We start from the raw sequence: 24,519 nt of genomic DNA, 5'->3' as shown, positions 1-24,519 counted from the left end.
ATAAGAAAACTGTTGCAAATTGGTTCAACTTCAAAAATGAGACAAATGTCACCCTGCATTTCATTACCATCTTGTATTTGTAAGACCCCTGTCTGTCTGTCCATGATGATGTGAGCCACTTCCAGCCTAGAGAGACCAGAGGACCATTCAAGGATAGAAAAGAGGTAACACTCTAGTTACAGGAAGAACCTGCCTATTCCCACAAAACCAGTACATATGCTTCCCCCTTGTTAGCCTTATCCTTAAAATCTTGCCTTAATTGTCCCCTGGGTGAACTGACACCTGGTACTCTGGGACTACCTAAGAGGAGGGGAATGGGGTGGGAGGGAGGTGCCGGAGGGAGGGGGCAAACACATACCTACGCCTGGTCCATGTTGTTACACAGCAAAAACCAACACAATATTGTAAAACAATCATCCTCCAATTAAAAATAATTAGTTAAAAAAAGCCTCTTGGGCAAGAAGTTGATTTGTGATTAACGTCCTATCTCTCTATTCTCTGGTCATTTAATAATGATGGTGTTGCTTCAATCTCAGCTTCAGTTCCATTTTTTTTCTTTCTTTTTTTTTCTTCATTTATTTTTATTAGTTGGAGGCTAATTACTTTATAATATTGTAGTGGTTTTTGTCATACATTGACATGAATCAGCCATGGATTTACATGTATTCCCCATCCCAATCCCCGCTCCCACCTCCCTCTCTATCCGATCCCTCTGGGTCTTCCCAGTGCACCAGCCCTGAGCACTTGTCTCATGGATGAAACTGGAGCCCATTATACAGAGTGAAGTAAGCCAGAAAGATAAAGACCATTATAGCTTCAGGTCCATTTTGACTGTGCAGATCCAAATGGGAGAAGAACCCTCCCCACTGAAGCAGTGGGCTGGGCTGGGCTGCGGTTCAAGTGAGGGTTCATAAGACCTAATTCGGTAACAGAATGACTATAACGGACTGACTCTTTTGGTCACAGTCTGACTCTTTGTAACCCCATGGACTATACAGTCCATGGAATTCTCCAGGCCAGAATACTGGAGTGGGTAGCCATTCCTTTCTCCAGGGGATCTTCCCAATCCAGGGATCAAACCCAGGTCTCCCACATTGCAGGCAGATTTTTTACCAGCTGAGCCACAAGGGAAGCCCAAAGAATGACTAATCTCAATTATTTGTCCATTTCATCTATTTTTGCTTCCTGTTGATATCTTCTTTTATTTTTTTAGAGCATGTATTATTATTTTGCTCATTTATGTGTTTATTTAATATCTATTTTTCACCACTGGATGTCAACTAAATATGAAGCTTCAAGCTATTTACTGCAGCATTCCCATCACCTAAAACAGCACCTGGTTCAGAGAAGGCAGTCAATGAATATTTATTGACCAGACAAATAAAATAAGTAATTAACTAAAAGAGATAAACAGTATAAATGTTACCAGAATTTGGCAAAAATAATGAAGAGTAAAACAAAATAAAGACTGGTAAATATTGTGTCCTTATAGAAGTCTTTTTTTTTTTAATTACTAATATGTCTTCATTTCATAGATATTTTCCATAATTATTGAGATATATGCAAATACCTCAAATGGATAATTTTTGCTTTCTTACTTATTTAACTATGTACTGTTTTAATTCACAATATTATACAAAGACTATAAGATATAGCATATTTAAGTAGTTTTCAATAAAACTAAGAGAAAAACAAAATCCAAAAAATGAATAAAGATACATATTTTCCTTGAAGTGCTGTGTTTTTTTTTTCTTATATACAAAGAATCTGAGCTTGTAGAGGATATGACCAAGATATTTATGTTTGATGCAAAATCAGCAAAATCATGAAGCTTAGTACTTCAAACTGTACAAATTTGTCTAAGACTCCGCATTTCTATTAAGCTTACAAAATCATTTGTCAAACCAAGCATTAGTTCTCAGTCTTCAGGTTAGCTGGTAGACAATCTAATTAAATAAGTGAACACATACATAACTTTTCTGATCCCAAGAATCACAAGTTGTCATCTGCCAAATGTTAATTCTGTTCTGACATGCTAGTCTTGTAGCATAATGTCTATTATTACTCTCCTTAATGATAAGAAATAATATAAACTAACAAGAATGATATTAAGCTGTACCTTCTCTAGGATTATCAAAATGCTAAATATATATTCAGGTATGACAATCAACAAAATGTTCTTATAAGCTTTCTGCTGCCAAAGCAACACTCTACAGAACATGCCTGGCAGTCACACAGCTATTTGAGTTGACCTCTGTTGCTATGGTAGAATATACAAAACCCCAATGTCACAGAGAAGATATGGTTTTCAAAGTTAGAAGTCTTAGCTGGAACATTCATTCACAGCATAGGAACTGACACTTTTTGAAAAGAAACCAAGAATCCTCTATATTACATTTCAGTCCCTCTTAAAAATGTCTAGGTCAAAATGAGAGCAATCCAAATGCATGTACTTCGAATATGTAAGTTCATTGTCCTTGTAAAATTGTCAAGTTCCTATTATCTGTTATTGCATTTCAGAGAAAAGTAGGCAGACAGCCTCTGCCTCGTTCAATTCAGAGTAAAAATCTTAACTCTAATTAGACACTCTTTGGGTGTTTAAGTCATGGTAAATTTATATTGCCTTAATCAGTAAACTATAAAAAAGACAAAAACAAGAATATTCTTCATTTTAGCACTTCATCTGTCACTTGCAGAAGGTATACCTTTAATCATTAAAGGTTTGGGTTAACGTGAACATGCAGTGAATGAATCATCATCTTAGGCTGCCCCCAATTTCCCTACAAGACAGGAGAGACTACCATTCATTACCACTCATGTTGTAAATAATTAGTCCATTTCTCTACTTTCATTTTCTCTTCTTCCACTATCTGATTCACTCTACTCAACTACCAGACTGATTCTCCAAAATATCTTTTCATTAACATTATTCCTTGGCTAAACATTATTTCCTCTTACCCCTTCAGCCAAATAAAAAAATAAATACATTTAAAAAAAATCTTTAAAAAAAGATATTTCTTACTTCCTGTGTATTCTTATTACAAATAAATTTTCCATTAATCATTCATCTCTTTGGGCCAGCTCTGAATTTGTTAAATTAAATGCTATAAAGTCCTTATATTTTAGAGATGCTTATATTATCTCCAAAGGTATATTATGAACTCCTTAAAGACAGTAGCCATTTCTTAACATTTGTTTTATCTTCTCTGATAGCTAGTGCAGTGTCCTTCATATAATAAGCATATGATTAATGTCCTTAAATCAAGCAGTTTTTAAATATTTGAGAAGTAAGCAAACTGTATATGTGAAGAAACTGAGGTCCAGAATCATTAGCAACATGCCTAAAGGTAACCAGCTGTCAAAGATATAGTGTGCCTGATTATTACAGGTGTTTTCTACTCACACAAAAGTTATATAATTTTGTTAATTGGTTGTTCTAAGCCAAGCAATTTATGAAACACTGATTTTAATAAAGTATATGCATATATACTTATATATGTAATAACATATGTATTTTAATAAAAATAGATATAAACAAAATTTCTCTGCAGATAACTGGACATTTGATTCAAGAGTAACTCTAAAGAACTCAATATGCAATGTCTTACAAAATAAAAAACAATATGCAAGAATTGTGATGACAATGTTGACATTAACATTTTTACTGTACTTTGAGAAACATGATCAATATCCTAGTAAGAACCAAGTATTAAAGAGTCTCTAATGTCCTGTTAAATCTTAAGTTTTTCTGTATAGCACTGTAAAACATAAGTGTAAATCTACATTTCCCATGAAGGTGGATATCTTGCTCAATTTAATTCCCATAATATTTAAAGCATAGAGAACAATTGCAATTCTATTTTACAATGAAAGTTTTAATAAGCTGGTATGTGGAAAAAGCATAGAAATATTGTTACTAAAGAAAATGAAATTAACAAATATTTTAAAATCAAGAGTCACTTGGGTTCTTCTTAAAGTTAGCTTGAGAGACATTAGATTTATCCTTTTAATGTGCTTTGTCTGTGGGCAGTCTGAAATTTGTGTTACACATTGTCACTTACCATCTTTCAGGATGGTTTCTCGCTCTGTGCCATCTATTTTCTGCCGACCAATTAGGAAACTGGTGGTGTCAGCAAAGTAGATATAACTGGTTTCTGCATGAAAATCTAAAGCACGTGGGTTTACCAGATTCTCTATGGGGATCATGTATTCATCAGCTATTTTGGTATTCAAGTCCATTCCTCTAACAATTCCTGGGCGTCCTTTCCCATAAAAGAGGAACAACTCATTCTTTGGTCCTGCAGAAGAAAGATTACAAACATAAACAACTGATGCTGCCTAATCTTCTTTACAATGCATAATGCCACTGTTTAATTAACTGGCACAATTAGTGGCTTTTAAATTCAATACCAAAAATTAAACCCTAAAATATGCCAAATGTATCTTGATGCAAGAAGGCCAGCTAATTGTATTACTTTAACTCAAACAGAAATTGCAGGTTATATTAAGTTAATTATTCTTTTGTCTGTAACTGTCTAGGTAGCAAAAACATGATAAATAATTGGATAACTTGTAACTGTAAAATGGACATTTATTGAAACATCCAGCACATTTAATTTTACAACTCATTACAATCTATCTAACACATCTGTAGATACTAACTGTAGCATTCATTATGTTTGACAATGTTGAAAACTTCAGAATATTTAAAATACGCCCCCTACTCAGAATTTGCATTGCAGACTGACAAGGGAAGCAAAAATAATCACACAGTATCACATAACTTGCACTGAATATATTAGTTTGTATGAACATGTGATTTATTTCTTTAGGAAATGAAATCAAATGCCAGTTACAGCATCACTTCTTTTTCCATATCTTAATTAAAACTTTAGAGGTTAATGCTGTCTGCCAGTAACTGACATACAACACAGCCTTTATCAAAAACTAAAGAAAACAAAAATCTGTGTCTTGGATCAAGGAAGTTTTTTCTACAGAATGAATGAACTCATTTTGACATTTATATGAAACTACATGCAAGGTTCTCCTATTGCTAGGGCACATTATACTTAATTTAGTTATATAATTTGAAGGGAATATTTCATATGGAAAGGAAAACATATAAAGTTTCATTAAAACTGAGGATACATATGAATATTATATTTGGATAAATATATCACAAAGGAGAGTCCTATTAATGTAAAGTAACTACATTACTAAAATTTGGAGAAAAAAGAAAAACAAAGTAATTTCTCATAAACACAACACCTTCAATGCAAACTATATTATCATTTTGTATACTGTCTCTCTTCATTTCTTTCAAAATTAGTGTTAATGAATATGGTATGCTTAGTTGCTCAGTCATGTCTGACTCTTTGCGACCCCATGGACTGTAGCCCACCAGGCTCCTCTGCCCATGGGGATTATTCAGGCAAGAATATTGGAGTGGGCTGCCATGCCCTTCTCCAGGGGATCTTCCCAACCCAGGGATCGAACCCAGGTCTCCCACACTGTAGGTGGATTCTTTACCATCTGAGCCACCAGGGAAGCCCATATTAAATATATAGTGTATATACTTTTAATATTTAAAGAATAAAAATAAAACAAATCTCATGTATCTAGCACAGATCTTAAGAATATTTCCACGATGTTAAAATGCATGCATATGTCCCAAATCTATTCCCTTCCATCCCAGAGACAACCAATTTCTCTGGTTATATAAAATAATATGGTTATTGTGTTTATCATGTAATTTTTAGGAGTTTTGGCATATACATTGTTTGTATTTCTCAACAGTAGATTGTTTGACTTTTGCATGTTTGAACTGCATGTGTGCTATGAGTTGATTTTATTTTTATTATATACTTGATATTCATCTCTGCTTGTTATAGTTCTTATTCATTCATTTTTACAGATATATGCCTCTGTGACTATTTTTAATTTATCTAGCTATTTTTCTAATGCACACTAGTAAGAAGAGGATACTTTTGCATTCTGTTTTTATTACTAAATCTTAGCATTAAAATGATATTCTATGTTGATCCATTATTTTAAGTCTTAACATTCCTTAAGTATAGTCAGTCTAATATATGATAATTTGTCAAATCATTCCTCAGTTGGTTTTATCTTCCTATTATAATAACACTTAGATATGCATTTTTTCAACCTGGTATTTTATAAATTTTCTTAGATGATCCCTTAGTATACACTTCCAGAACTGGAATTACTGGTTGAACAATATTAACAGCCCTCTTCTTCCTCATTACTCTTACAACCCCTCAGTGTTTATCTACTTTTTATTTTTTTAAACAACACCATCGTACACTATTAAAAAGTAAATTCATTTGAAAATTAACATTCCTGTGCATTTCCTACCAACACTATATGCATACTTTATTTTTTAAATGGGATCTTAAGTATGCATTTTAGCACTTAAAAAAATTTAACAATACTTTTTCCTGTCATTAAAAGATCTTCAAAACTTTCTTTCCAGTGGCAGTATCATGTTAGAGAGGCAGTATCAATGGCAGTATATTGCGAGAGAGGCAATATAATATAGTCAGCTCCTTACCTATTGTGGGATATTTAGATGGTTTCTGCATGGTTATCATACATGCATTTACAATGGATTCCTTTAGTCAAAAGTAGATGCTAAAGGATGTTGTCAGTTTTGGGTCTTTTGTATGTATTATTAAATGTCTTTCCAATTGTGATGCCAATTTATAATATATACTATATTATATTATATATAGATTTTCTAGCTCTATTAGTAATACATAAGAACACTGGTTTCTCAATACTTATTTTTGCTAACATTTATTTCTGCTAACATATATTTATTTGTAATTGATGCTTTAATTAGTAATCGGTAGACCTCATCAGTTTAATATGTGTGTGTGTACATGTGCTTGCATATTTTAAACAAGAATGGTAACTGTTTTCCCATTGTTTTATTCAGTTTCTTTTTTTAATCATTGGGTACCTTAACTTTCTTCTAATGTATTTTCTTCTATTATAGACAATTGAAAACTAAAAATTACACTCCACAGACACTGATGTAGCCATGGCTCAAATTTTTATTGAAAATGAGACCATCTTTGGCTGCTTCTGCTGGTATTCATCTAATGGAGAAACTGAATTTTTCCACATTAATCTTCTCTTTTGTATATCAAGTGGCAAGGAAGAAGCCATCTTTTGTGCTTTGCTTAGTTTGCCAGTATACTTAATTTCTAAAGCTAATAGTTATGGTGCAAACTTCTTAATCAGCAGAACTCAGCTAAAATGGTGTTTTTCAAGTTATCATTGCCATTTGTGGCCACCTGATGCCCTAGCCTCTGATGGTGGTAGGTGTTTCAGCTTAAGCCAGGCTAATCTTGTGGTGGCTATAATAGGAAATTCCTAAGAGTCAGTCTAGAAGCTGCTGCTTCAGGCACCTCAATGATTTTTTAAGTACCTATCTATTTGTGTTTGATCCTTTCTGCTAAAAATAGATATTATTATTTCTGTTAATTTAAATGTTAATTTAATTTACCTTGATTGAGGGCTTCCCAGGTGCACTAGTGATAAAGAATGTGCCTGCCAATTCAAGAGACAAAAAGGATGCAGTTGGATCCCTGAGTTGAGAAGATCCCTTGAAGGAGGAAATGGCAACCCACTCCAGTATTCTTGCCTGGAAAATCCCATGAACACAGGAGCTGGGAGGGCTACAGCCCAGAGTTACAAAGAGTCAAACATGACTGAAGCGACTTAACACGCATGCGGGTACTTTGATTGATCACTGTGTTAGAGAAAACTGAAGCTTATACAACTCTGCTCTTAAATTTTTCCTCCAAGCATGTTTGCGTATAAAGTTGAGTCAGTACTCAGGATGTACTAGCTTGAGTTTGGAATGTGGAAATGAAGCCACCTTTTGCCACTTCTGCTGATGTAGATACACCTGGTGGTGGAGAAACAATTTTTCCACATCAGTCTTTTTCTTTGTGTGTATCAAGAGGCAAGGAAGAGGGTATTTTTGTTTGGTTTGCCAGCATAACAAACATATATATGCATACCTACACATGTACATATATTTATATATGCATAAATGTGCATGAATATATTTTTCTATGACATACCATCACTTTCCAAGTGGTAACCAGAGCAGCTTAAAGGCTGGTTACATATAGACACACACACACACACACACACACACACACACACACACACACACACATCTCCTATCTTGAGGCTTCTGACACAATGCCCTCAATTATTTAGAGGACTTGAACATCAGAGTTGGTGTCTCTACATTCCTAGCATTTGCTACAAAGTTAGAAATTTTAAAACAGTACAAAAATGCATATATTTTATCACAGTTAAGACTTTTGGGTTCTTAAATTAAAAGTACTTATGCTATGAATTCTAACCACTTAGATTTTAAATTATAATAAATTTAGAGGTCTCATCTCACCATATTTAGCAAGCCTATGGCAAGAAAGTAAAAGAGATGGCAGGACAGTAACCACAGAAAGAGAGCCCAGGCAGGAAAAAAAGGTCATGAAAAAAGAGAGATAAATATAAAAAATGATGGTTTTTGGAAAACATTTAAAGACTGTTAGTCTCAATATGGATAGCATTTCTATGAGGGACATTAATACTATATCTGATTATGAAGACCTTAATTATACTTGTGCAAAATTTAAACTTAGCAAATGTTAAGAACAATTAAATAAACACTGTAAAAAGCAGACATCATAACCTTAAAAATTATGCTATTTGTGAAACAGACTGGTAGTCTCGACATGGATACCATCTCTTTGAGGAACATTAATACTATATGTGATTATGAAAAATTAAGAACAGTGAAATTTTTGGAATATATCAGAAATAAAACAAAGGTCGAGCTACTAGAAAGCTTTTCAACAGAATTATTAAAAAGATTGATACTTAATTAGTATAGCTCTTGTTATATGGAAAATGAAATAATAAAATAAATTTCACCCCCCAATGCTGGTAAGGTGACGTATTACTTTATGTGGATTTCTGTTGGACTATACAATACATCTATTATTAGAAGCAGCATCTTGGTTCAGAAAAGAGAAAGTCTGGCCAACCAATGATTAAGGCTCATTAGAGCACAAACATTTTTTAGGTAATTAAGGAAAGGATTTCCTAAAAATCTTTCCTGAAGTATGTTTCCCAAAGATCCATAAATTTGGTGACTTTACAGTCCAGTTAGTTTTTCATTCTCATTACCATGCACATACAAAAGAAAAGATAAACCTAAATATTGATTTTGAGAAAAATGGCTAGTATACATTTCACAGCAAATTTGACCTGATGATAGCTCACATTTTAACTGACATTGATGCTCCTAATTAATACTAAGAATCCTACTCTGAAGCATTAGCTGCTGGCAAATGTTTGACTTTCAATAACATACTTTTGCATGATCTGCCATCACTTCCCAAGTTGAAGCCAGTCCTGCAGCGACAGGTCCGTGTTTTGTAACTGCTGCTGAGCAGACAGATGTGTGAACATCCCCCTGGCATTCCATATGGATCCACTTCACACGCATGGCTTCTGACTACAACAAATGAAAAACAGCATGCTTGAAATTCTCCAAAGGAGAGATAATTACATGCATCAGTATGTTGAAACTTTGACAGCACAGAAGAGGGAATTCTAGAAAAAATCTATCCACCCAACTATATCATATCATAATCAATTGAAAAAGCATTTAAACCCCATGGAAGGTAGGGATTTGCCCAAATACTCCTAAAAAAAATTATAAGAGGTAAAATGCTTTTATATTAATCTAACCTGTGAACATGCAAACCAAATAAAATTAACATGATTTTTTGGTACATGTTTATCATACTTAAAAAAAAAAAATACACTTCTGTGACAAATACAAAAAAATACTGCAAAAATATCCCAGGTTGGTAGTTAAAGCAGAAAAGGATTTCTTCTGAAATAATCTACAATTAATATCAGTTCAATTCAGTCACTAAGTTGTGTCTGACTCTTTGCAAGCCCATGTACTATAGCACACCAGGCTTCGCTGTCCATCACCAACTCCTGGAGCTTGCTTAAACTCATGTTCATTGAGTCAGTGATTCCATTCAACCATCTCATCCTCTGTGATCCCCTTCTCCTCCTGCCTTCAATCTTTCCCAGTATCAGGGTCTTTTCAAATGAGTCAGTTCTTTGCATCAGGTGGCCAAAGTATTGGAGTTTCAGCATCAGCATCAGTCCTTCCAATGAATATTCAGGACTGATATCCTTTAGGATAGACTGGTTTGATCTCCTTGCAGTCCAAGAGACTCTCAAGTGTCTTCAACAAAACAGTGCAAAAGAATCAATTCTTCAGTGCTCAGCTTTCTTTATGGTCCAACTCTCACATCCATACATGACTACTGGAAAAACCATAGCTTTGACTAGATGGACCCTTATCAGCAAAGTAATGTCTCTGCTTTTTAATATGCTGTCTATATTTGTCATAGCTTTTCTTTGAACGAGCAAGTGTCTTTTAATTTCACAGCTGCTGTAACCATCTGCCATGATTTTGGAACACAAAAAAATAGTCTCTTACTGTTTCTATTGTCTCCCCATCTGTTTGCCATTAAGTGATGGGACCAGATGCCATGATCTTGGTCTTTTGAATGTTGAGTTTTAAGCCAACTTTTTCACTCTCCTCTTTCACTTTCAAGAGGCTCTTCAGTTCCTCTTCACTTTCTGCTGTAAGGGTGGTGTCATCTGTGTATCTGAGGTTATTAAAATTTCTCCCAGCAATCTTGATTTCAGCTTGTGCTTCATCCAGTCCTGTATTTCGTATGATGTACTTTACATAGAAGTTAAATAAGTAGGGTGCCAATATACAGCCTTGATGTACTCCTTACAGTTCTGTTACTTCTTGACCTGCATACAGATTTCTCAGGAGGCAGGTCAGGTGGTCTAATATTCCCATCTCTTTAAAAAATGTCCATAGTTTGTTGTGGAAACTGATTTCAGTATTCTTGCCTGCAAAATCCCATGGACAGAGGAGCCTGGTGGGCTCTAGTCCGTGGGATCACAAAGAGTTGGGCATGACTGAATGACTAAACATATAAGCACACTAAACTAGAATAAATGTGATTCCGTGATCACCTTTATTGAGAAGTGCTGAATTTATTTTTATTTTTTTTCAATTTTGTGTTCATTGTCATTTGGAGAACCCTTTCACACATGAATTGTGTGTGTGTGTGTGTGCATTGTAACTGCTAAAGGAGGAGGTTGAGTTTTCATGTAGGTATTATGGAATAGTAGGATGTTTCATGAGTGTAGAAATTAGAGAAAAACAAAACAAAATAGGAAAAGCACTAGGTGGAGAAGATGAGAAAAAGAAACATAGGTCGAAGAGAAAAGGAATAAAATCAGTAAGATTTTTATATGATTGTAAGTACATTTCTTTTTAATCACCACTTGGAATTGTGATGAATAATATGATAATTTTCTTTTAATATTAAAACTTACGTGCTTTTGAAAACTATGCTATGCTTATGTTCCACAGTCTTTAAATGAAAAGATAGCTGGAGTATAGTTTAACTATCTGTTTTGCCCAAAAGCACTGCTTTTATTTTCCAGTCTCACCCCATTTCTACAGTAAAGCACATCTTTTTTCAGCTAATTAGCAAGTCTGCACTTTCTCACTTTCTTCACTACTTTTGCTCTCTCCCTTGGATCATTCCCATCAGCATATAAATGTGCCATTGCTTCTGCATCTTGGAGGGAAAATCCTACTTTTAATCTTAATTCTCCAAGCAATCCTTCAATCAGCTTCCCATTTCCCTGCTTCATCTAATATCAATACTTTTCAAAGTTATCCATGCTCACTTTCTACAATTTACTTCTTTCCTTTCTCAGATTCATTTTAACCAGACCTTCTCCTCACCACAAAATTGCTCTTGTCAGATCCCTATGAGCTTCACACTGTTAAATCCAATGGTCAATCTATAGTTATTTCCTTGGTGATCACATCCATTTTCCTTTCTTTAAAAGGAAAAATAATTGTCATCTATATGCCAATGAGGCTCAATTGCTATGTCTAGCTAGGACTTTCCCCTGAAATCCAGTCTTGTATATTCAAATAGCTTCTTGATATCTCCTCCTGAATTTATGATAGGCATTCAAAATAATATGTAAAAATATATATATTTCTTATTTGCACCCAATTTACTCCAAACTTAGTTTTCCTAAATCTCAAAAACAACTTGGTTATTCCAATTACACAGCCCAACACATTGTCATCACTTTTGTCTCTTTTTTAAGTGTACAACTCATATCAAATTCATCAGGAAATCCTGTTGGTTATATATTCAAATATATCCTCAGTCTACTTTTCACCACCTTCACTGCTACCATCTTGGTCCAATCCACCATCATCTCTAACCTTCCATCTTTGTTCCCCATAGCCTACTGTCAACAAAGTAACCCTACTGATTTCTTTAAAAAGTAAGTCAGGTTATGAGACTCCTCTACCTAAGGCTTCCTAAGGACTATCCATGTCATGCAAAGTATAAGCAAACTTTTTTATAATTGTCTGCAGGGCCCTACTGGTTATTGTTCTCCTTCATTTCTCCAACTTAATTGCCTGCTTCTCTTCCTCATGTTTGCTCTGCTCCAGACATGTAGGTCTCCTTACTGCTCACTGAACAATTGAAGCATGCTCTTCCTCACTGAAGCTCCAATGCTTTGGTTACTTGATGTGAAGAACTGACTCTCTAGAAAAGACCCGAACTGGGAAAGATAGACAGGAGGAGGAGAAGGGGCCCACAGAGGATAAGATGGTTGGATGGCATCACCAACTTGATGGACGTGAATTTAAGCAAGCTCCAGGAGTTGGTGATGGGCAGGGAAGCCTGGAGTGCTGCAACTTATGGGGTCACAAAGAGTTGGACAAACCTGAGCTGACTGATCTTTCTACCTGTCTCTCTCCTTTAATTACTTCAAGTCTTCATGTAATTTTATCTTTCAGTGAAATTTCCTCTGACCATCAAATATAAAATTGTAAACTAATCCTATTCATGACACTCATCTACTTTATCTCTCTCCATAGCACTTATTATCTCCTAATAATTTACTTACTTTAAAAGAAAAACATTGTGTATTTTTTTTTTTTTTTACAACAGTGCAAATCTTATAAAGGAGATAATGTTTTAGTCTGTTTTACTCAGCTGTATTCTCAATGTACATAGAATAGTTCCTGGAACATACTATTAATAAATGATCAAAAAGTAATTGGTAAATTAATAAGACCAAATTTAAACCTCTAAAAAGGTTATCTACAGAATCCCAAGTCTGAATTTCCTGTAAACATACATGTAACAATACTTCACCTAAACTTAATTTGTGTTAATAGATAAATAATTCTAAATTAGTTTTAACTTGAAGCACAAAAAAATAATGAAAATTTGGGTGGTAGTTTTGTATGTTACATTATTCTCTACATAATTGAACCTACATTTTATTGATGAACAAGCATCATTAACCTACAATGCAAAATAATTTTTGAGGGATACTTAGCAATGTTGCAGCCTTCTTGGTAAAAATTATTTTTAATTAACATGTGTTAAGGAATGTTTGGGAAGTTCAGTCAAGAGACCCACAAGTGACTGCAATAAAAACTAGACAGATACTGCAAGAAAGTCACCTGATTTGAAGTTTGTCTCCTAGAATGATATACAAAAAAAAACCCCAAAAAACCTCTAGCATCTCAGCATCTGAGTTTTCTGTGTACATACATCAAGAGTGAAAGTTCCTTCTTGAATTTAAATTTAGCCATCATTTCAATTCTATGGCTATAGAAATGATCCACTAGGAACTGAACAATTTGTCATTTAGACTTTGGAAGGGAGCTCTATTCTATTTTATCATGCAGACATGTACATTTTTGCTATCAAAACAGAGAATTTATGGCTCACCCACTTTGACACCACACAAAGGCACAAGAGTCATATCCCCATTCAATTCACCATTATGAAGGCTATGAAGAAATCTTGGAATCTTACCTGTTGGTTGAGTCCTTTTTTGATAGATTCGGATTCCTCTAGCATTTTCCATTTTAATTAATGAATGAATATCACTACCATTAAATCGGTTTATCCGTATGATGTTGAAGTTATCAGAATCAGTTGCATATAAGTAGTCTTCAAACACAGTTATACCATACAGATGTTTGACCTATAAAAATGTGCAAATATAACTATGATTTTTTGATTATGTTGCTTTCAATTTGAAAGAAAAAAAAATTGCTTTTACTACTGTGGAAAACCCCCATAGTAGGAGAGTCATGAGCATATTATCATTTATTTTCTCTCAAAGAATTCAACATTTCACTAATATAAATTTTTTCTACAAAAATATACATTACGCAGTAGTAGTTAAAACAGTTTCAAATGTATGGGAGAGAACTGTATTCATGATTCATTCAGTTGAGTTCTGTTGCTCAGTCCTTTGCGATCCCATGGACCGCAGCACACCAGGCTTCTCTGTCCATCACCAACTCCCGGAGCTTGCTCAAACTCATGTCCATTGAGCTGGTGATGCCATCTAACCATCTCATCCTCTGCCATCCCCTTCTCCTCCTGCCTTCAATCTTACCAAGCATCAGGGTCTCTTCAAATGAGTCAGTTCTTTGCATCAGGTGGCAAAATATTGGAGTTTTAGCTTCAACATCAGTCCTTCCAATGAATACTCAGGACTGATCTCCTTTAGGATGGACTGGTTGGATCTCCTTGCAGTCCAAGGGGCTGTTGAGGGTCTTTTCCAGCACCATAGTTCAAAAGCATCAATTCTTTGGAAGTGAGCTTTCTTTAGAATCCAACTCTCACATCGATACGTGGCTACTGAAAAAACCACAGCTTTGACTAGATAGACATTTTTGGCAAAGTAACGTCTCTGCTTTTTAATATGCTGTCGAGGTTGACCATAACTTTTCTTCCAAGGAGTAAGCATTTTTTAATTTCATGGCTGTAGTCTACATCTGCAGTGAGTTTGGAGCCCTAAAAATAGTCTCTCACTGTTTCCATTGTTTCCCCATCTATTTGCCAGGAAGTGATGGGATCAGATGTCATGATCTTAGTTTTCTGAATGTTGAGTTTCAAACCAACTTTTTACTCTCCTCTTTTACTTTCATCAAGAGGCTCTTTAGTTCTTCTTCACTTTCTGCCATAAGCATTGTGTTATCTGCATACTGAGGTTATTGACATTTCTCCCGACAATCTTGATTCCAGCTTGTGATTCATCCAGTCTGGCATTTCTCATGATGCACTCTGCATATAAGTTAGATAAGCAGGGTGACAACATACAGCCTTGATGTACTCCTTTCCCGATTTGGAACCAGTCTGTTGTTCCATGTCCAGTTCTAACTGTTGCTTCCTGACCTGCATACAGATTTCTCAGGAGGCAGGTCAGGTGGTCTGGTATTCCCAACTCTTGAAGAATTTTCCACAGTCTGTTGTAATCCACATGATCAAAGGCTCTGGCATACTCAAAAAAGCAGAAATTGATGTTTTTCTAGAACTCTCTTGCTTTTTTGATGATCCAACAGATGTTGGAAATTTGATCTCTGGTTCCTCTGCCTTTTCTAAAACCAGCTTGAACATCTGGAAGTTTATGGTTCACATTCTGTGGAAGCCTGGCTTGGAGGGTTTTGAGCATTACTTTGCTAGCATGTGAGATGAGTGCCATTGTGCAGTAGTTTGAGCATTCTTTGGCATTGCCTTTCTTTGGGATTGGAATGAAAACACCTTTTCCAGTCCTGTGGCCACTGCTGAGTTTTACAAATTTGCTGGCATATTGAATGAAGCACTTTCATCTTTTAGGGTTTGAAATAGCTCATCTGGAATTCCATCACCTCTACCAGCTTTGTTCATAGTGATACTTCCTAAGGCCCACTTGACTTCATATTCTAGGATGTCTGGCTCTAGGTGAATGATCATACCATCATAATTATCTGGGTCATGAAGCTCTCTTTTGTATAGCTCTTCTGTGTATTCTTGCCACCTCTTCTTAATATCTTCTGCTTCTGTTAGGTCCATGACATTTCTGTCCTTTATTGTGCCCATCTTTGCATGAAATGTTTCCTTGGTATCTTTAATTTTCTTGAAGAGATCTCTAGTCTTTCCCATTCTATTGTTTTATTTCTTTGCATTGACCTCTTAGGAAGGCTTTCTTATCTCTCCTTGCTATTCTTTAGAAAGTGAAAGTGAAGTCTCTTAGTCCTGTTCGACTCTTTGCGACCCCGTGAACTGTAGCCCACCAGGCTCCTCCATCCATGGGATTCTCCAGGCAAGAATACTGGAGTGGGTTGCCATTTCCTTATCCATGGGATCTTCCCGACCCAGGAATCAAACCCAGGTCTCCCACATTGTAGGCAGATGCTTTAACCACTGAGCCACCAGGGAAGCCCCAATTCTTTAGAACTTGCATTCAAATGGGTTTATCTTTCCTCTTCTTCTTTGCCTTCCACTTCTCTTCTTTTCACAGTTGTATGTAAGACCTCCTCTGACAACCATTTTGCCTTTTTGCATTCCTTTTTCTTGGGGGTGGTATTGATCAGTGTCTCCTGTACAATGTCATGAACCTCTGTCCACAGTTCTTCAGGCACTCTGCCTATCAGATCTAATCCCTTGAATCTATTTGCCACTTACACTGTATAACTGTAAAGGATTTTATTTAGGTCATACCTGAATGGTCTAGGTTTTTTTGTTTTTTTTTTTTGTTTGTTTTTTTCCTCTCTACTTTCTTCAGTTTAAGTCTGGCAATGAGGAGTTCATGATCTGAGCCACAGTCAGCTCCCGGTCTGATTTTTTCTGACTGTATAGAGCTTCTCCATCTTTGGCTTCAAGGAATACAATCAACCTGATTTTGGTATTGAGTATCTGGTGATGTCCATGTGTATCATCTTCTCTTGTGTTGTTGAAGAGGTTGTTTGCTATGACCAGGGTATTCTCTTTTCAAAACTCTTATTAACCCTTCTGCTACTTCATTCCATACTCCAAGGCCAAATTTGCCTGTTACTCGAGGTGTTCCTTGACTTCCTACTTTTGCATTCCAGTTCTCTATAATGAAAAGTACATCTTTTGGGGGTATTAGTTTTAGAAGGTCTTGTAGGTCTTACAGAACCATTAACTTCAGCTTCTTCAGCCCATCAACAAAAATTGGATTAAAGATTTACTGAGCATGGCCCCACCCATCAGAACAAGACCCAGTTTCCCCCTCAGTCAGTTTCTCCCATCAGAAAGCTTCCATAAGCCTCTTATACTTATCCATCAGAGGGCAGACAGAATGAAAAACCACAATCACAGAAAACTAACCAAGCTGATCACATGGACCACAGCCTTCTTTAACTCAGTGAAACTATGAGCCATGCTGTGTAGGGCCACCCAAGATGTTGGGTCATGGTGGAGAGTTCTGACAGAATGTGGTCCCCTGGAGAAGGGAATGGCAAACCACTTCAGTATTCTTGCCTTAAGAACCCCATGTTTCATGAAGAAAATATATTCAGTAGCTACTTTTCAAAGTACTCTTGCCTGGAAAATCCCATGGACTTTTCAAAGGCTAGTGAGAATCAAACTGTCAAGCATATTCAATAATATGCTTATGGCACTGTTACATAGAATTTGAGATATTTTTATGGGCCACTTATTTATATAATCATGGATATACAGAATCTATAAAATCCTTTTTTGCCTATGAAAGGACTGATTAGAAAGCACCTTTGAAAATGCCATTGAAAGAAAATAAAGTACAGGTTACATTACTATTCCCAGCAAGGAAATTAATAAGCAATGAAATCACATATTTGGAATAATTATATGTCAGCAATCTCTACTCAGAAATTGCATTCTTTCTAAATCCTATTTATAATGAACATGAAACTCTGTGATATGAGAGTAACAGTGTTTACTGTTCTCACAACACTTCACAGTTAATAGCATAACTTTCTACTTGGCAGATTTCTTAGGGATTATGGGTAAGAATAGACTTCTTGAACTGATGGAAAGCTTCCAGTAAAGCAAAGGAAGAATGAGTATACTGATTTTCTCATACAACAGGGCACATGCTAGGTGCAAGGCCTTTGGGCATTCCTTGTATTATACTTAATTTAAAATGGTTCTGGACCAGGGTATGGTAGACCTGTCAAATGATTTGCTGTAGAGATTTTGATGAAAAAGAAGCATTTGTCACTATTCTTTGGCATTATATTGCACTTTTAGTCCACTTTTTAGTATAGATTTTTAGTTAAGAGAATTTGAGAAGTTATCCATGATTTGTTATTGAAAAAAAATTACAGAACAAAATCACAAACATTTGTACTTAGGAAATCTTGCCAGTTCATCTAATTTGCTATCTTCCTAGCTTACATGACTCTTCATTATAATTTCTGATCCTCTCATGTAAGATGTTGACTAAAAGAAGACTATTTTTCATATTGCTTTTGGACATATTTCAATTCTTCATGTCTAGGCAACAAATGAAAGAAAACGAATTAAGGGGGAGAATCATTCTACGTTAAAACTTCAGTAATCACTTTTTATGTTAGTATTAGTCCCCAGTAAGTGTCATATGAGGGCTTCCCTCATAGCTCAGTTGGTAAATCATCTACCTGCAATGCAGTCAACCCAGATATGATCCCTGGGTCGGGAAGATCCCCTGGAGAAGGAAATGGCAACCCACTCCAGTATTCTTGCCTGGAGAATCCCATGGACAGAGAAGAGCCTGGCGGGCTATAGTCCATGGGGTCGCAAGAGTTGGAAACGACTTAGCTACTAAACCAAGTGTCATAAAGGAAGGAATGTGTGTATTTATCAATAATATTTTTCTGCATAACTGACATCATATTCACTACATAAATATGTGTGTGTGTGTGTGTGTGTGTGTGTGTGTGTGTGTGTGTGTATTCCAAGTTTTATTTTGGGCAATACTTTTTTCCTATAAACATTATAAGCAAGCTAAAGTCTTCCATTAATTTCCATTTATTTTATGCATGCTTTACTCTAAGTGTGGGACCAGCCATCTGGAAGCATGAGGCCATGGCATATCCACATTACTGTCTACTTAGCTGCCAATCCACAGTCCAGGAGAGAAAACATGACTATAGAGGTGGCAATTGATGAGGGTAGAAAACATGTTCATATGATAAAGATCAAATTTTACTCTGTGCCTCCCTTCTTGCCTTCAGAAGGATTTATTTACAATCAAGTACCTACAGCGTTATTCTGTGTACTATCCCCAACAGAGGTGGGAGGAACTTGGTGTGGTATACAGGCCATTCTGATTACAGGGAAAATTCTTACAAAATTTTATCTATGTTGGAATACTTAGTAGCAGACTAAACATATGTTTAGGGAACCAGAAAAAACACAGGCAATAGAAATGGAGGAAAAGGGGATAATTAAAAATTTCAGACATTAAAAAAAGAAAAAAACTTTTAAAAGTAGCCATGGGGAAGATCATTTGAATTCCTCATCCTGTTTGAAGGTGTGAAATTTCAGTTACATATACACCAAAGAAGGTACATCATAATCATTTCAGAGACTAGGTGCTCTAAACTGAAGTCACTCAGTTGTGTCCAACTCTTTGTGACCCCATGGACACCAGGCTCCTCTGTCCATGGGATTTTCTAGGCAAGAATACTGGAGTGGGTTGCCATTTCCTTCTCCAAGGTCATAACTAAAGATGGCCAAAGAAATCAAGATTTTGAGGGTAGTCGAAGGTGAGAGAAAAATAAGTGGGCTCACTTCAAATATTGGACACTATTTTTTAGACACCCAGATCAGATTAGTGCATTTGTTTATCTGCCAAGGAAGTGAAAATATTTCATTGTTAAATGCTGATTATAAAGGAAAAGTAACTTTACATGAAAATTACATAGTATTTGTACCTTGTGTTATAGAAGAAAGCAAAGAAAGCCACTTACTGCAGTTCTATAGAATGAGATTTCACATGAAATTAGTAAGATCAGTGAGAAAAAATTGAATTTCAAAAGCATTCTAGTGAATAAGACATCTCCACTTAGAGAACTTCTTCAATTGTTAACTGAATGCTATTTACAAAAACTTGTAATTTAGCAAGGGAAAAAAAACACAGATGAGAAAAATTTTGACCTTGGTGCCTTTCACAAAATTCTTATTTTGGGAAGTAAATACTTAAACACTTGAGATGGCAAAATATAATCCAACATATTAAAATAATAATAACACTTCTTTGAGCCAGCATTTGTATAAAATAAAAATAAAAAAATAATTTTATTATTATAAAATAATATAAATATTAAATAAATAAATAAAAATAAAATAAAATAAAAAATTAAAAAAATTAAAAAATTAAATATTAAATAAATAAATAAAATAATATTATATATATATATATATATATATTATATATCTTCAGTGCCACATAGGACAAATGATAGTTCAGGCTTTTACAAATGAAATGCTTAAAATAGTTTTTAGTAAGTAGGTCATAACATCTGTCCTACTCTAATACTTTTCTTTCTTACTAGTGTAGAATTTCTGGTTGCATTTGCTGTTTTTGATTTATTTCTGCTGGTTTTTGTTTTGTGTACTGTTTTTTCATTTTTTTTTTAAATTGAGGGAAGGAGGGAGAGCAAGTCCTCTGCCATCATGTATTATGGATTACACTATGAAAGGAACATTCTCCTATATAGCAAACACATCACAATTTTTATGACCCACTGCAGCTTGACTTCATAAGAAATTTTCAACACTGCAATTTTCAGTCTTCTTCCTAGTATGAGATCATTCATTTTATTACCTTAGCTGCATTTTCCAACCAAACTGTACTTACTTGTCTGCCTTGGATGATAGTATGTCTGTTTTTTCCTTGATAGTCCACTACTTCCACAGAGTCCAAGTAAAGATCTACCCAGTAAACCCATTTGTTGACTAGGTCTAGTGCCAGAGCAGCTGGCTGCTCTGTCTTGGAATCAATTATCCTTGTTCTGTTCATCCCATCCATGTCACATCGCTCCACTTTGGCCACATTCCCATAGTCGGTAAAGAAAAGTTTTCTGTTGAAAGAAAACTAAATGTTAAAGTGGAAGGGTGGTGGCAGCATATTCAATAGAACCATCTGTAAAACACAGAACTTTTCCTCCTAATTTATTTCAGTGGTTACATCTGTTAGCTTCCCATAACCATTTCTATATAATATCACTCATAAACAAGGAAATCTGCTAATGAATATTGCAGGGCATAAGGGAGTAGGTTAACTAACAACTGTAAAATTTCCCCAAAACGAATGATTATGGCAGGGTTTATTTTTGTATTAGGGGAAATGTTTCTTTAAGCTTCATAGAGCTGGTACACATATACCACAGGAGATCTGTATAGCCCATTTGGAATAAGCTTCAAAAGTGAGCCAAGTAACCAGGCCAGGGCATGTGAGCTATCAGGCTTTATCTTCAACCTGCTTTTCAAATTGCCTGGTAATGTCTGTTTCCTATAAAAGCTATTATGTGGAGCTCAATGATGCTATGAGTAGTAGAATATAGCAAACCTACAATGGAATTAAGCAGATGGAAAAGCAAATGTGCCATTCATAGCAATGAAAATAAATAATCACCCCCAAACCAATCCCAAATTCTCCCAAATATCCCCAACTGACAAAATTTAATAAAGATAATGCAGGTCATTTCCTTTCATTTTCTCTTTATATATATTTAAAGAAAAGGCTGAAAAGCAATGTTGATTTCTGAGACAAGAAATCCTTCTATGAAGTGCTAACAGCATATGTCAAAGGTTTAAATACCTCCAACACATCAGTGTCTAATATTTGATTAGTATTCACTATGTTTGGTAAACAGAAATCAATTTCAATTAACCTGACAATATTTTAACAAGATTATCTACTCATAAGAGTAAATTATGTTCGTAAATGGAGGACCATCTTGCCTTCATTTAAAAACCATCTCCAGAATAATCTTATTTCCAGTGACTGAGCAATATTAAGATTACCTAGAGTATAGAATATTCGATTTTGCAAACTTGGTGAATTAGTTTTTAGTTACCTGTCTCAACACTGTTGCATCATCTCACAGTATGGGGTATCTTTCAATACTAAGGAATATTATTTAGGCTTTAATTTAGCTCTTTTGCTATGGGAAGCTGTGACTAATTTTTAAACATTAATGCATGTGTAGTGTGAGCCAGATTTTATTATGAGTATTATGAGTATATACTCCCCCAAATATTTTGAAAGATCAATTTATCACAATAATTTAAAAAATAAGTTTCACCCTAATTTCTCCTGGGGTAGGGGGGAAACTATCACAATAAGTTAAAAAATGTTTTTCAAGTGACATTCCATTCAGGTGAAGAGATTTCTATTCCAGTGAAGAAGAAATAAAGGGGCATATGGTACATTTTATTGTCATGCTAAATACTCAAACTTCTACTTCTATGATAGCTCACTAGTTACCTTCCTTCCTCCCTCTCTCTCATCTTTACCACAATGTCTTCCTGCTTCCACCTTTCATTTTCTCTTTCTTCACTTCTTAATCAATTTGTTCATGGTCATCTCAAGTTAAGTTACTATTAAGATTACCAGTTTACCTCTTTCTTACTATAGAATACTGTCCACTGTTCTTATCATAAAAACTTTCTTTCTCACCTCTTACCAAAATGCCTGTCCTTTTACAGTTTTCTTTTCTAACTGGTCCATTTCACAGACCAGATAGACACTGATGTGCAGGTAGGTCAGCTTTGGCACAGAGAGTTGGAGCCTCTGGCCCACTGTGTTTAGCATGTTGTATATAGACTATGTATAGTGACATGAAGAAGGGGGTTCCAACTATCTACATGAGGCTGAATAGGAAAGATGAGTCTCGAGATTAGAACTTCTCTCAAGTCACCCTGAGGTGACTTAATTAGATGTGATCCTAAAAAGACAAAAAGAGAAGAGTGCCAAGATAAGAAGCCTGGAGGCATATTTTTGAAGAAAGAAAACCAAATAAGATTAGAGGTTATGATCAAAGACACAGACTCTTATAGAGGCCTAAGGGAGAAAAGTTCCCTGATAAAGAATTGGAGTGGCTGTCTGGGTCAGTCACTTCACAAAACAAAAAAAGATTAAAAAAAAAAAAAAAAGAATACAAATCAAGAAGATGTCATTGAGTTTGGTATTTGTTAGAATACTAGTGACTTTTGGTATTTCTGTCTGAAAAAAAAGTTTAGTTATAGAGGAAAAGTGAACCTGATGATAATAAAGGAGGTTGGGAAAATGTAAATAATTTGTCCAAGAAGATTTTCAGTGATACTAACCTATTATTGCAGGGATGACTCAAGTGATTCTTATCTTAATGGCAGGACATAATAAAACTGGTTGAAGCAACTCTGAATAAGCTTAAGAAAAGTATGAAAGAAAATTATAAATATATGATTCATCAAAATTTTGCTGTCTTAATGAAAATGTAAAACCAAAAGAACAGGAGGACTTTGGGTATGTGAAATAGCATTGAGTTAGAAGAAACAGTGAAGAATTTGTCATTGTACTTCCAGCCCAAAGCAGAACAGTGCTGAGTGGTGATATAAAAGAAGGTCTTTCCATCAAATTAAACTTCCCCAGATTTGAGAATACTGACTATGATAAGCTCAGTTCACTTATAATTGAAATGCAAGAATTGAAAGTGTTCTCCAGGATAGCAGCACTAAGAACATAAATCTGCAAGCAATAATATCCATAGTCACATGATTATGACTATCATTATGACTGTAGATGTTTCTTTACTTGTTTTAATATAGTTTAATTTTAGTTTAAAATTATCTCCTACTGTTACAGAGAAAAGATTCATTCCCAGGGTATTGTTTAATTGATGTATGACTATTATAAACAGAAGCTATAGTTTTAATTGTCTGAAACATAACTAAATTTCATTCATGATTAAGTATAGCTAGGGTTTGATAAAATCACTCTTTTCTTTCTTACAAAGAATAAATACCATTATCTCACTGATCTTAATAAATGTTTGTGAGATAGAAAGGTCAGGTTATTTCTATTTTACAGATGAAATAGATTCCAAGTCCACATGGACAGCTTCTCAGAGCCATAACACACATATTTGTCTTGCCTTTTGTTATTAATGCATTATTTTGAAATAATTTCAAACTTACAGAAAAATTGTAAGGATTGTAGAATAAATGTGTATACCTTTCACCTAGATTCACCAGTTTTTGAACTTTTGTTCCTCTGGACATTTTGAGTACCATCTGAACCATTTGACACTAAATTGAAGAAATGATGACCCTCTTCCACTAAGATTTCAGGGTACATCTCCTAAGTACCAGGACATTCTCTTTTGTAAACATAGTACATCTAACAACATTGATGCATTTAATACTGCTACAATATGTAGATTTTATTCAAATATAGCCTGTTGAGTAATAATGTTCTATCCAGCAAAATTTCTTTTTTTCTATAATTTAGAATCCAATCCAAAATCATGTATTTCACTTAATTGTCTTTTCTCTCTAGACT

The 24,519-nt window shown here is 35.0% G+C and overlaps 1 protein-coding gene across 1 annotated transcript in view; it reads right to left on the bottom strand.

The window, feature by feature from the left end:
- The window catches only part of LRP1B (LDL receptor related protein 1B), a 2,064,747-nt gene that overhangs the window by 902,566 nt on the left and 1,137,662 nt on the right, over positions 1 to 24,519 (bottom strand). Inside the window, 4 exon segments of the mRNA XM_070476260.1 lie at positions 4,062 to 4,298; positions 9,422 to 9,565; positions 14,028 to 14,199; positions 20,833 to 21,055. Of these exon segments, the coding sequence (XP_070332361.1) occupies positions 4,062 to 4,298; positions 9,422 to 9,565; positions 14,028 to 14,199; positions 20,833 to 21,055 (776 nt within the window).

The sequence above is a fragment of the Odocoileus virginianus genome, chromosome 13, assembly GCF_023699985.2.
Source record: "Odocoileus virginianus isolate 20LAN1187 ecotype Illinois chromosome 13, Ovbor_1.2, whole genome shotgun sequence".
Taxonomy (NCBI): domain Eukaryota; kingdom Metazoa; phylum Chordata; class Mammalia; order Artiodactyla; family Cervidae; genus Odocoileus; species Odocoileus virginianus.
Note: the sequence above shows the minus strand (reverse complement) of the source record. Positions and strands in the feature narration are given on the sequence as shown.